At 35.4% G+C, this 14,421-nt stretch overlaps 1 protein-coding gene across 1 annotated transcript; it reads left to right on the top strand.

The window, feature by feature from the left end:
- The first annotated feature begins 6,602 nt into the window (after positions 1–6,602).
- Positions 6,603–11,068, top strand: LOC113295119 (peroxisome biogenesis protein 22-like). Its single transcript, XM_026543471.1, has 8 exons — positions 6,603–6,707; positions 7,390–7,512; positions 7,613–7,660; positions 9,221–9,277; positions 9,375–9,476; positions 10,086–10,151; positions 10,404–10,505; positions 10,624–11,068. Exons 1-8 carry the CDS (start codon positions 6,603–6,605, stop codon positions 10,723–10,725), a joined length of 705 nt encoding a protein of 234 aa, XP_026399256.1. The 3' UTR covers positions 10,726–11,068.
- Positions 11,069–14,421: the final 3,353 nt, after the last annotated feature.

The following is a 14,421-nucleotide window of genomic DNA, read 5'->3' as shown; positions in this document are numbered from 1 at the left end:
GTTTTATCCCACTGGGTTTTTTCTTGTCAAAATTTTAATGAGGCAGTTGATTTCGGCACAAGTCATCAAGGACAGGACGACATTTGAAGAACTACATTCGAAGCACTATATGTGAAGCACAGTGCATGAAGTTCTATTGGACCGCACAAGGGGGGGGTTGTTGTAGGGCCTATGGCCCATATATGTGCGGCCCAACTAGGTAGCTAGGATTTTCCCATGGTTTTATTTAAAGCATACTTTGCAATGTAATATGGTTGTTGCCTATCAATACATCCCTCTTGTCGTTTCTCATAATCTTGGTCTTCTCTCTGTTTTTCCCTCAAATACCTTTTGACTTGAATGCAAATTATTTTTATAATAGTTCATGATTTCTATAAATTAATTTTATAAAAGTTCATGATTTCTCTATTAATGTTCAAAATAAAAATTATTAAATATACGAATGAAAATGAAAAATGAAAAAAACTCAAAGACGAAACTGGCATAATAATTATAATTTTGCTAAAATGATGAATTAAGAATGAATAACTGGGTACCCGATACCCGACGGTGTTCTCCGATTGGACCCGAAACCTTAACGGGTCCAAACATGTAATACCCGTCGGGTCCGAAGATGCTAATTGGTCCAATTTTAGGACCCGAAACCGAACCCTAATCTACTGGGTCCATTTGCGGTTCGGGATAATGTGTACTCATTGACAACCCTACTTGCCACTGACATAATTCAAAACTGGTGCCCCTATGGATAGAAAAAGAGCAATATATGTGTCCTAGTCACAACCAAGCCATTTGAATTTTTATTAATTAAATGTTGTTTTCTTTTAATTATGTTAAGTAGTTTAAGTACTTTGAAAGAAAAAAAAACTTAATGAAGTGGGACAAATTAAATTAAGTGATAAGTTAAAAGTTATTGCATTTAATTTTTCATAAAGATTACGTTAAAACTAACTATTATATTTAAATTAAACAAAACTAGTCATAAAAATCCAAGGTGACCAAACTTGTGGTACAGAAACCCCACTTAAATGTTGGGATTCATTAAAACTCCATCTTAAACTAAATTATACGAAAATCCTAAAATTTTAAAAAATTGATACAAAAAACCCAAATTTCAAAATTGGTTTATCAAATTTTATGATGAAACCAATTTTTGGTTTCATCATAATTTTATTTTTTGGGGTTTTTGTGTTATTTTTGTTTTGGCGGGTTTTTTGTGGATGGATAGTGACTCCTTTGGGGTTATAACTCGCGGACCGTAAATTAAAACTAAATTATTACAGTTGAATTAAATATCCCTAAAAGTACAAGGCTTGTCCAAATACCTCTGTCTACTTTATAAATTCCTTTACCTTCTAAAAACTTTACTCGCTCAAAAATAAGATTATGTAAATATAACTTCTTATAAATTTTTCCGTTACCTATTACATCTGACATATTTCTTAATTTTGAAAAATAACATATTCATTTTTTTATCACTTCAGTGCCACCACTGCCACTACGGCAGACCATTACCACCTCCAATTAGACTCTCACTTCTCCACCACCACCGCCACTCCATCACTGGCGTCATCGTCACGATCACCACCGTCACCTCCACCATCACACCACCACCACCACTCCACCGCCGCCACATCAGGTGTCAAAAAATCAAGTTGACACCGAAGTTAAAAACTCAGAAAATAAGTTTAATTCGGATTATGATGTCAACAACCAAAGTTGATATCAAAACTGAAAATTCAGTAAGTTAGGTCCAAAGTATGATGCCAAAATCTGGTGTCAACAACCAAAGTTGATGCCAAAATCTGGTGTTAACAACCAAAGTTGATACAAAAAGTGAAAATTTAGCAATAAGTTAGGTTATTACGGTGACAAAAACCAAATTAGATACCTAAATCTGGTGTGAGCAACCAAAATTGATGCCAAAAAAAAAATCCAGATTATGTTGTCGACATCCCAAGTTGATACCAAAATTCGGGGTCAACAACCTAAGTTGACACCAAAATTTGACATGCTCGAATGAGTGAACGTAACGTGAATCAAACATGTATTTTCTGACTGGGGACAGTTGTGATACCATTACAACACAGGTTCGTCTCATGTTTCTTCAATTCAACAAGCCTACAAAAGAAACAACTTACCTTAAGTACCTGAACTGTGATTTTCTCAAGAAAATTGATTGCATAGACATGAACTGCAATTTGTTATATTTAGAAAGCATGAATAAAAATTCAGATAACACACTCACCCACATATCTGGTGAACCAATGGAACAACAACATGTAAGTCCATCATCCCAAGTTCCTGAAGTGGTTTGCATATTGAGTGTATCTAAGCAAGGTTGTAATATGAGCATCGGAAATATTCGCAATAACACTAGGAACTAATTGGTGCCATAACTAAACTAAAAGAATATGCCACAACATAGGGACCCTACAATTTGTAAGCCACATTAATGAGTTCATACTATGCTATGATATATACACGTGAATAGTATGTCGAGCTTTTATATACAAGTTGCGTTTGTCAATAAAATCAGTAACCAAATAATTTAAATACATATACAATGTTATATACATGTAAATAATATATTGAGCTTTTATATACATTCGTACAAGAAAAAAACTACCCCCATCTCACGACACATCCACTACAAACACAATTGATGCATGCACAGACCATTATTACAACAACAACACATGCCACCACCATCGCCACCACAACATCCACTACGACCACCATTGTTGCAAACAAAACAACAAAAACAAGAACTACTACTACTCCACCGCTGCGATTCCTTCATCCCAACTCCTATATCACTACCATAATTCAATCCCACATCCTTCACCACTACCAATGACAACTACACCAACAAATATCGTCTCAAACTCTAACTTCACAACCAACACCACCCCTAAACTTCACCTCCACACCCAATTCAGAAACAAAAAAAATAAGAAAATCATAAAACATATCCGTAAAAAAAAAAAAAAAAAATCAAGCTCACATTCAATTTTTTTAAACTACCTTTTGCATTTCCCTCCACCATCTCATCATGATCAGAACCTTGTAAAAAAAACATAAGCGTAAACTTTATACCATCACCACCTCCATAGAAGCAACAACACTCTCATTACTATAATAAAAGCCATCACCTGCAGTACAACAAACATCCGCCACCACTACCAGAACAAGAAAACATTAACCAACAGAATTGCAGCAAAATGCACAAGCACCGCTGCAACAACACCGCCTAGCACCACCACCATCACTGCAATGTCATCAAGATTATAAATTAAAAAACAACAATCTATACAAATATCACGAAATTAGTAAATATCATGAAGGCAAAATTAAAATCAAAACTTAAAATAAAGTTGAATCATACCCGTTTCAGAATCAACAATATGGGGCCCAATTTACTTGAAATAAACAAAGAAATCAAGTTGCAATTGAGTCATCACAAATTACACTTCCAAAATCTCTACAACCAAATTGAAAATTATACACACGTAATCAGTGTTTGGATTCAATGAATCTGACATGCAAATATCTATCAGAATCTTCAACGAAATTTGTTTTATATGAATCTGGAAAATCAATCTTTAACCTAAAAAGATGAAGAACAATTAATAACAAGTTGACATCAGTTGAAACCGAACTTGCAACGGAGGCAGTAGGGTGGCGGTAATGGAAGAGGTGGTGATGGTGCAGAAAGAGAAAGAAGGAGAAGACAAAGAATTCTCTTTTAGTTTTGAAATTAAAATGGAAAAATATTGTAGTTCATAACTTTATTAATATGTGGAGGTTATTTAGGAAATTATGAGCAAAATAGTTTTCTTCCAAATTCCTCAGGAGTATTTGTGAAGGTCTTAAGGGTATTTGTGAAGACCCATCTAAAGGAGGGGTATTTATTCAGTTTGAACTTAAAACTAACTAGTCCATTTTTAGTTTTTAAGCTTAAGTAAAACTTAACTACTACATTGAAGCAGAACCATTTAATCAAGGTGGTGTTCTTCTTCATGGTTTGCAATTCAAAGCGTGTGATTCACGTCAAAAATCTTGAATTCGATTCACATCGCAAGTTTGAATCGTTTCTGTGAAGAATCGTAATTATTCATACGATTTTGACTTTTTTCTCTTAGTTGACCAATCAAATAAGGTGTAATAATTAATGTTCCCACTGACTTATGTGTCCCCTTGACCCCATCAACTACCAAGGTCCTAGAAATCTACTAGGGACAATAACTTTGAAAACTTACGTTAAAATTTTGTGCATATGGACCCATCAAATAATAAATGTGTGATAAAAATTCATAATTTAAGGTTGCATGGATTTTTTTTTTATTATTATTTTTTTTTTATAGAATTAAGGTTGCATGGATGGCTGCACCTTATCCAACTCTTCCGTGGCAGAGTACTGAGCCACTATACCACACATATATCATATATATTTTACTTTATAATTATTTTTGTTGGAATTTATTTACGTGTCTCGTAAAAATTAGTGGTATTATAACTGTTTTATTAATTTCTAAGGAATATAAAAATGACTATGAATCTACGATTCATGATTCATAATACGATTTGATTCTCAAAATATAAAAATGATTCACGTTAGGATTTACGATTTCACAATCTTGTTCTTCTTCATCTTCTTCGGAGGCGTCATTATCCCATGATTGACAGCTTCTGAGGTTTGTTGTTTATTCAATTATGATTCAATTTTATCCACTCCCCTTTCCCATAACATAAGTTATCGCAGATTCGTTATTGAATTGTTAATGGAAAGAATTTTGTTCTTACTAAAATCCACATAATGTTGTTCTCGCGAAAGACGACTTTTTCAAAATTGCCTTAAACCAAGCCTCGCTCTGTTGATTTAGCTAGTTTTACCTGATGGTCGTTTTCCATATACTGAACATGATTAAACTCAATTGTTGAACCAGTTGAAGTTGCTTCTGGTGATAAAACAGGTGCACCGCATAAAAATTCTTGCGAATTTGATTAATATGGTGATTTTGTTGGCACTTGATTACCTTCCAACACGTATGGATTAAATCTGTTAAGTTCCTTCAGAATGTTGGAATCCAGTTTTATGGGTTCTTTGCCATTCTTCTCGGCATTTTCATTCCAGCGATTTGGAAAAAATAATTCAACTAAAGAGTATAAAAACTAAAAGAATTACCAAAATGAAAGACAAATTTTTTCTTACTATATCTGGTTCATCTTCATCGCTTCTTTTGCATCGGTACATTTGCATAATCAAAGCTACATATTCACCAACATCTTTGCTAATAGTATGGCAAAGATGAAACAACACATCACTATCACGATGATGGATGTTACCGGTTTCTTGATAAATTTTTTTTTTTTTTTTTTTTTTGATAAAACTGTAGCCCCATTTGTTGTCGACCATTTATAGCATCTTTTTTAAAGTGCACATAATTCCTACAAATTGATTCATCTTCAACTTGACACCACGAACTATATTGGATTTTATGAAATTTTATGAGAAATTAGAAATGGCGTTAGATGATGTGACAGAAATGAATGAAATGAGCGTATTTATAGAAAATTCAAAAGGACCCGTTGGATTTAGTTGTTAAGATATATCCGTTGGGCGGTGAAAATTAGGTCGCGTGACTAGAGTAAACATGTCAATAGTTGAACTTAAGGCTTAGTCCTATGGTTGCTAACCTAGCAGCTAGATTAGCAGTCCACGTCAGTTAGGACTACCTCCTAAGTCCTATGGGAGTGCTAGTCTAGCAGCTAGATTAGCAGTCCACGTCAGCCTAGCGCTATTTGGTTTGGGGCTTTAAATCTCAGCCATCAGATCAAAAAAAAATCGCCCAACGCTGAATCATTCAGCGAAAAGGTAGCTTTTTTAGTGCTGAACCATTCAATCTCGCTGCTAGTTCAACTGCGAGCACATGCTATGAGAGAAAATTAGTGTTAACAAATAAACCACATTTTTTTTGAACTGCAACACTTTTATGTTAATCTCGCCCGTAGAACTTAGTCTAAACCACGTGGCATAAATTAGGCGGCTGACGTTTCTTGTACAGTCGTGCGGCGGGGATAGAGGCACGCATCTCTTGATAAGCCGGAACGGGAAAATCCTCAAATTCATTTGTTAGCCCATCAGTTTTTTTATGTTTGCCCATTTCACTGTAGCGCAGGAGCGGACCTATCACTGGGCTAAAGGGGTTTTAGCCCGGATAACCTTCCCAGTCCACAAGCCAAAAAAAAATACTACTAGAATTCTGCTCGACCAAGACTTCTAGTCCGGGCCTTAAAAGAAAATTTATCCTTCCGGGTCCGTCCCTGACGTAGGAACAACCATCCCATAGGAATTACCCCAAACATGGACAACAAAGAGGTACCTAACTTCGAGTAATAAAACGCTGGATCTAGAAATTGGAAAATTGGTGTCAGAGAAACCGTTTTCTCTGTTCTTCCGGTTCCACCGCTGACACGAAAAGTTCAGAAACATTATCTTCTTTGGGTTTCGAAATTGAGTTCGATTAATAGTCTAGGTTTCCAAGCTCAGCTGATAGTGGATTAAAGTTCTAGTACTGATTTTGAGTTTTGGTGTTTAAACAATGTCGGATTCTTTCACCCAACAGTTTTTACAACTTGTCAGAAGAATTGGAAATCAACTCAATCGTAAAGTTGCCGAGGTTCTGTTGGTTCTGACCAAGTACAAGGTAATTGATTCTTTTCACAAGAGCATGTATCCTAGAAAATTCAAGTTCTTGGATAAATTGAGTTTGATCAGTGAGTGAATTAATTAAATCTTATATACTTATCATAGACGGAAATGCAGAAAATTCTATTCTTAAGTTTAATTTGGTTGTTGTTTTTTATATTTAGATAGAGATCATCTGCTAGGTTAGAACGCCCTAGACGGTGACCTTTTATGTATTGTCTACATTGCATTTACCTTATTAAGAACTTCTATTATTTGGATATTCTGCAGGCATTGTTAAATTGTCCTTTGCAGTACTAAGATTGGGAATTAATTGATCGCTCTGTTGATATACAATCACTTTTTGGCGTTTTAATTATTTCGTATTAATTGTTTCTAGCTGACATTTAGGCCTGTGGTGATAATATAGCATACAAAGATTGCAAAAATTTTACCCCCATTTAGAATTGTTCTGGGAGAATTAACAGGAAAATGAATGAGCAGTTAGGTATATTCACAGAGACAAAACAGATGCGGCTTGCAGTTACATGCAATGGTACGGCATGAATCCAAGTAATGTGGTTTTGATTCTTTTGATGGAAATTTGTGTTTCAGAGTTCAGGTTCACTTGGAGCTATTGCTGGATTCGCGTTGGCTATTATTTTTACTTGGAAGTTCTTGAAACCATCTAAAAAACCAAGAATAAATCAAAGGAAACCAGTAGGTTCTTCAGATCCGAGGAATGCTTCCTCTTCAGTTACTCAAGCAGAGTTTCCTATTCCACTGAACTAGACAGAATTGACGAGTTACATCCTCCCCTGAAGGTATTGATGCCAACTGTTTTTTTTCTGTTGGAGATATGGAATTCCCAACTCCTACATAAGTACATATGCAGTAACCTAACACTTTTTCTTTCTGTTGTAGTTGACACTTGGAGAGCTTGTGCGGAAGAAGCTACATGGAAGCCGAAAGGTATGTACTTGAATGTTTCTGTATTTCCATTAATTCTCATATCTCCAACGCACGAGGAACTAAGATGTCTAATGATGTTGTTTAAGAAGAAAAAGAAACATCGATAAACCAATGTTTCTATTCTACCATTTCGCCACACTAACATGGAATATAAGACCATACGAGAGGGTTACTTGCTATATGAGGCTGATCTCATCAGCTAGAGAGTAATGGGCATAAAGCAGCCTTATGCGGTTAAGTGCTGCCGATGTGGCCTCAGTTAGTTATATCTTTTTAAGGTATAACTAGAGTTGAAATACAAACAAGGGAACGGTCATTAGAGTTAGATCTCCAATTTTAAGAAAGATAAAATTCTCTTAAGGGTGATCTATACACTGACGAAGTCATTCTTATCAATGGTCATCCTTTGCAGCTTCTGTAAATGACCTAAAGGTCAGGGTAAATGGAACATAAACGCCAATTGATCTAGAAAGAACGGAAAATTGCTGGATTCATTAGATTTTCCTCAATCCAAATTAATACTAAAAGCCTTTTATTTTTTTTCCGTCTCACACCTGAGATCCGAGAGCTTACGTTATAAGATGTTGTTCATATCAAGGTGCAATTAATCTAACCAAATGATACAAAATCAACAGTTACAACAAGCTGTGCATCAAAATTGATTTTCATTTGGTTCTTAATCAGGCTAGAATTGGTGGCTAACTTTTGGTTATGATGAACACAAGAGTAGATCGCCCTCAACCAAAGTTATCCCTTCCATCATCTTATGTAGGTCCAGCATGATCGAGTGGGTATAGCCACATAAAGGTTTTCCGTACAAATTATATGGAAAGCCCTTGCCAACATTTGTGAGTGAAAAGTCTGTTTTCAATTTCTTATGATGAACTATTGTCTATGCTTCTTAAGCTTGGTTCAGTAACTGATCTCGTTGCTGTTGAAATAATCATATGGTCATGACTCGTCACTCTTACCAGGAAAACCAGCTTAAAGTTAGATTTGAATCACTGGCACAAGGATTTGCAGTCCTTTTCTCTATCTAGCTGAGCTACATTACCACTTCCCCTAAAGTGTGTGTTTCTCATGCATCAAAGAGCACCCTACCCCTGAAAACCTAGTTGACTAGTAAGTCTGTTTATTGCCTGGATTTGGATTTGTCCTGGGATGTAACAAGGTGATTAAGATTCATTCCACACTATAAGGACTATGTTATCTGTAGAATAGCTTGGAAGTTCGAACCCATGATTTCTAAGGAGAGGGGATAGGTGCCCAACCAACTAAGTGGCTGGACAGTTGTTAATAAAACTGATCATTGAAGTCAATGACGCTTCTGGCAGCATTAACAAAGAAAAGCAATTAATGTAAAGACGGCTTTACAAACAGAAAAGTGCATTGATCTTATTGAATTACTGCACTATCTGTTGGCTAGGATAATACGATCCATTTGTATTAAATTTCATACACTGGAAAAATAACAATTGATTACATTCTGATACACTCTTGGATTTTATGTTATGGGTCTTTCAAATTTATTTATAATTTGCTACATCTATTTTTAAGCAGATAACTTGCCAACTGCTTGGTGTAATTCTGGAGGAGGAGACTCCTGAAGAACTAAAGGTTGGTAAATGGATGCATTTTCCATTAAAAAGGGAAGAAAAGTTAGTGGATGCGTTTTTACTCATCTCTTGAAAACCATTCTATTATCTTCTTGCAGGAGCATGCAACCGTGAGGTCCTCTGTGGTGGAAGTTCTGTGGGAAATCAGCAAAACTTGTGATGTCTATCTGATGGATAGAATAATTGATGACGAAAGTGGGGTAAGCATTTATAACGCAGCAGAATCTAAGGATTTATTAATTTTCCTCGGTATGGTTTAAGAATCACAATATGCTATAGTTGTGTTGCATGTTTTGTGTACGTTTGAGTTAATTTGTGTACATTTGTTGCTATGTGGTTGGAATGTTTGTCCAATAATTAAATGTCTGATATGAGATACACTCTTTTGCTTCATCTGTATTCTCAGTTTCATGGGAGGACTCTTGTTTTTTTCCGTGGGGAACCATTTTCTGTTTAACATAGTTAAGTATTATTAAAGAGAATGCCGAAACCCTATATGCGTTTTAGAATTAACCAAATAGGCGTGAAAATGCTGCAAGTCTGAAAACCATAGTGTGTCGCGCAAAGTTAGACCTGACGTAAATCTCAGTTGTTGCTTTGTTGTTTATAAGGATTTCTTAACATCGTTATGAACTTTTAGTATGTTGGATGCGCTCAATGTATAAGTAGTGCAATAGTTGCTGCAGTGCAGGGAATATTTTTTCTTTTGACTATTTGCGCATGTGTAGTTTATGACTAATAGGCTTGGCCATTCCCATGTGAAGCAATATTTTGTTTCAAATCTTAAAGGAATCACGTAATGGTTTCAGGAAAGAGTTCTCTTGGCTCTGGAGAACGCTGGTCTTTTTGAAGCTGGTTGTTTGACAAGAGACAAGGTATGTATTTATGTGATTTTGAGCTTCTTGAAAGTGGATATATTTTTAGTACCTGGGTCATAACTAAACCAGTATAAATTTGTATGTTCTTCAGGCAGGCTTGTACTTATTGACTTACAATTGTCGTGATAGCAATTAACTATAAAATTTGACATGAGTTTGCTCAGCGTGCGTTGTACGCTATCTGCTGATGTTTTAAATCCACTTGATTGTTCCCTCAACTTAATAATTCGTCAACAAATACTTATGCAGGTTCTCTTTTGTAGTACTGAAAATGGGAGGATGTCTTTCATTCAGCAATTAGAACCAGATTGGCATGTGGACAGTAACCGTGAGATTGTCTCACAGCTTTCTGTATGCTTCATAACCCTGGTTTACATATTAATGTCTTATTTATATGAGTATGATTTCGTGTTGTGTGTTTTTTTTTTTTTTTGATGAAGTTCCTGAAAACTGTTTTGTTCTGCATCAGAGGTTCATCAGATACCAACTGTACGTTTCACCAACTGGATCGCCTATCACTGGATCGAACATCTTCAGCTCAACAAGTTTGGATAGCTATTTAACTGAATAAAGAGTTGATTCAAAACATCAGTTTCTTCCTTATTAGCACTGTATATATGTCGTCATTAGGGTATGACCAGCTGTGGGATGTAATGTTGCTTGCTTTGGGGCTTTAGCTTTCGCCTTTGGTACCTTTTAAATGTATTCTAGGATTGGATGTACGGATCACTATATCTAGGGTTGAATGAAACAGGGGAATCTAAAAATTGCTCGGTGCCATATCCTTTCTGCTGCTCAGTTCCATTGTTATTTACACTATATGTAACTTTTTGCTTTTATTAGTTGTCGCAATTAATGTTTGAGATTTGGGTTGTAATACATCATGCGTCTTGTGTATCGTTTCAACTTCTTAATGTCTGAGATTTGGGTTGTGTGATACATCATGTGTCTTGTCACAAGACTCTTGTGTATCGTTTCAACTTCTATGGGCTTGTAGCATTGTCCTCCGGCGATTGCATTACCCTGGCCGTAGGGATTTTTAGTTTCAACTCTTCTTCACATGATTCGTGATGAAGTGATTACAAACTAACCCTTTGCAAACTGCCACATGCACCAAACCGTAAGCTTAATTAAGTTCAATGAATGCATTTTCATGATCCAAGTTTACATTGAAAAGAACTCTTACGGTAATTGGGATACCACCCAAAACTGGAATAATTATTCTAAAAGAGTGGCATTTATACTTTTTTGTATTTTATTTAGAAAGAGTGGCATTCATAGCTTCTGTTTTTTTTTTAAAAAAAAGAAGTGCAAAAAAGTGGATGTTGTCCGGCTCCCAAAGATAATAGTCTCACATTGCTAATATCCCATAATAAACGTTGAATATAATATGGAAGGACCACTCCACTTATTGTCAATTGGTTTTGAGTTGGATTCCCATAAACTTTGACTTGGTATCAGAGTCGGGCCCGTATGCGCTAACGGTCATCCATACAACACTGGTCCACGTGTTAGAGGCCCACATAGAATGCTCTACAGTGAGGAAGCGTGTGAAGGATAATAATCCCACATTGCTAATATCCCATTAATAAACATTGAATATATTCTGGAAGGGCTACTCCACTCATCGCCAATTAGTTTTGAGTTGGATGCCCACAAACTTTATTATTCTGAAAGAGTCGCATTTATACTTTTTTATTTATTTATTCTGAAAGAGTGGCACTTATACTTTTTTTTTCCAGAAAGCAATAACTTACCTTTTTTGTCTTAAATTGTTGATGTTGTTCAGTAAAGCAATAACAACTGTCTCCCGAAGATACTAGGAGGTCTTTCCAACCAGACTCGCGACTCTAAACCTTCTACTGGATTTAACTACTTACATGATCTACGAATGAAACTACTTTTCCAGTGTTGGCAAAATATAAGACTTTTTTTTTGTGATGGAAAGATATAATATTATGGATAGAATCAAACAAGATGACTATATTTTCCCAGGTAATTGTTGGAGATGAATTATTGATGTAACCCGCAATGTCTTTAAGACAAGATTCAATTATAATGTGAGTAATCTGCAACATTCTGCTCCAACTAACTGGGTCGAGAAAGGCTAGACATTCTGCATGTTCCGTGTCTGTTATCCCTGCATACAATTTGGCACATCAATCCCACCATCTTCTTGCAAAATCATGTAAATTCAAACTAACACCGGTTAGTCCACTATTTGGATCAAATGATGCATCACAATCTATAGTAACGTAGGGGTGTATTGGTGGCTTCCAACGTGGAGAAGATTGCATAGTTCTTTGAACACTAGTTATATTATGGAACTAATTATTCCCAAGTTGTTCAAGATAGATGTCTGAGTTAATTGCTTTCCTTGCAGTAACTTTAGGATTGAGAGAGGAAGAGAGCTTCTTTCTTTTCAAATACTCCAAGTAACTACTAAGGTCATATTAAACCAACCACTTTGAGAGATATCATTGGTGCTTTGATTCAGCCATCCTTTAAGAGTTTCAGCTATAAAATTGTAGTTTCCTTAAAGAACACGGCTACCACCCGGGACTGCTATCCAAAAAACTATGGGAAAAAGGCATGTTGATGGAACATGCCATGTACTCTTATAATAGGCAAGGATACTGAATGCATGTGTTTAACACTTCAATTTTTGAAAGAATATGTAAGTAGTTATCGTATAGTATATACTCATTAATATTTTTATGAGATAAATAAGAATGGACTCAACTTATAATAAATTCTACCAACTGCAGAGGTGGGATAAAGAAATACAACAATACAGTGATGTTATCTTTGCTTCCAAGTTCAACAACTTATGTTGCCAATCTCTTCGAGTACATTCATGGTTCCTTAATGTGTCTCTTATGATGGATAGAACATCCTTGACGCTTACTATTATAAGGATTTTAAACTCACCTTGTTTTCTGTTGGAAAAAATGAGTTTTACTTGTGTTTCTTAGTCTTGGTCAGTTGATTGAATACTTGCTCATTTTCATATGAGTGCGCACTGGGGAGCCAGGAACGGGCGGGGAAATGCAAGTTGGGCTTACTTATGCATTGGGTTTGCTCGTGTGTGGTATACTTGCGTTGGGATAATGCTTGTGTCAACCAAACCATGATCCAATTTGTCAGAAATATATTCCAGTGTTTTTTCTTAAAGAATTATTTGAGTCCAATGTTGTGCACACTCCTTTAACGAGTGTGCACAAAACAAACCAATCCTACTAGCTCTCCAAGAATAACGGCTAACTTAGTTTTTATTTGTTTTTAATTTAATTTAATTTTAATCTAGAAAAGGTAATAACATTTATTTTGAGTAAAAATAATCTTTGAAGGTTTAACATCATGAAGACCGAGTACCAAGGATGGTGATGATTTTGGTGCTTGTGGATCAGGTAAATTACCGTTAATGATAGATAATCAAATAGCAAAAGGAAGTTCAAAAGGAACTGTAGCATTTTATCAAGAAGTCTTACATTCATGTTATATTTGGCATAATCTTATGAGTGGCATGATATTTTAAATCCAATGTTGGCTGTTGAAGAATCACTAATGTTTTGAAAAAACAAACACTTTAAGCTTTGGCTAATCTTATGAGCGGCGCGATTTTAAAGCTCGTCCCAAAACCTTAGTGTTTTTTGTTTTTTATTTTTTGATAGTCCTGTTGGGAGCTAGGAATGCCATTAATTTAACCTGTTGAATACACATGTCTTTAGGTGTTTAATTGGAGATAATTTTAACAAAAATTATACATATAGTTATGCTGGGGTGATAATGAAGGAGCCAACATTAATGGAGCCTATGAGCTTTGAAAATTTCTTGATAAGTGATTTAAGTGGAAAGGTATTTTAATCGGATTAACAGGAAAAGCATAAGATAACATCTCATGATCCAGATACTGATTTCTTTAATCAAGTCATGAATAATTATCTTCGTTCCAAATTAAAAAAGAACATCACGACAAAGATGAGAGAATGGTGAAATTCATTGATTTGCTTTATCTATGTGCCGAAGAAGATATCCTCAATCCGACCAGAGATAGGATCAAAGGTGAAAAAGCGGGGGTCTAACAACCACACCCAATATTTCGCTTAGCAATATGTATGGACTAACTCCAATATACTTTTAAGAGAATCAACTAGACAGTCAAACTCAATCTTAATAAAAGTATATCAAAGAGTTATATCTCTCTTTCTCGATTCAATACTTACTCAAGCAAATAGAACTCTGCGAGTCTAATTGAATACAAGAG

This window comes from Papaver somniferum, chromosome 7 (assembly GCF_003573695.1).
Source record: "Papaver somniferum cultivar HN1 chromosome 7, ASM357369v1, whole genome shotgun sequence".
Classification (NCBI taxonomy): Eukaryota; Viridiplantae; Streptophyta; class Magnoliopsida; order Ranunculales; family Papaveraceae; genus Papaver; species Papaver somniferum.
This window is presented reverse-complemented; position numbering and strand designations above follow the sequence as displayed.

What these genes read in the sequence shown, in the direction of transcription:
- LOC113295119 (XM_026543471.1), top strand. Translation starts at nt 6,603, where the DNA reads ATGTCGGATTCTTTCACCCAACAGTTTTTACAACTTGTCAGAAGAATT. An exon ending in AGTTACATCCTCCCCTGAAG is followed by an intron (nt 7,513 to 7,612) that starts GTATTGATGCCA and finishes TTTCTGTTGTAG; the next exon opens with TTGACACTTGGAGAGCTTGT. An exon ending in AGACTCCTGAAGAACTAAAG is followed by an intron (nt 9,278 to 9,374) that starts GTTGGTAAATGG and finishes ATCTTCTTGCAG; the next exon opens with GAGCATGCAACCGTGAGGTC.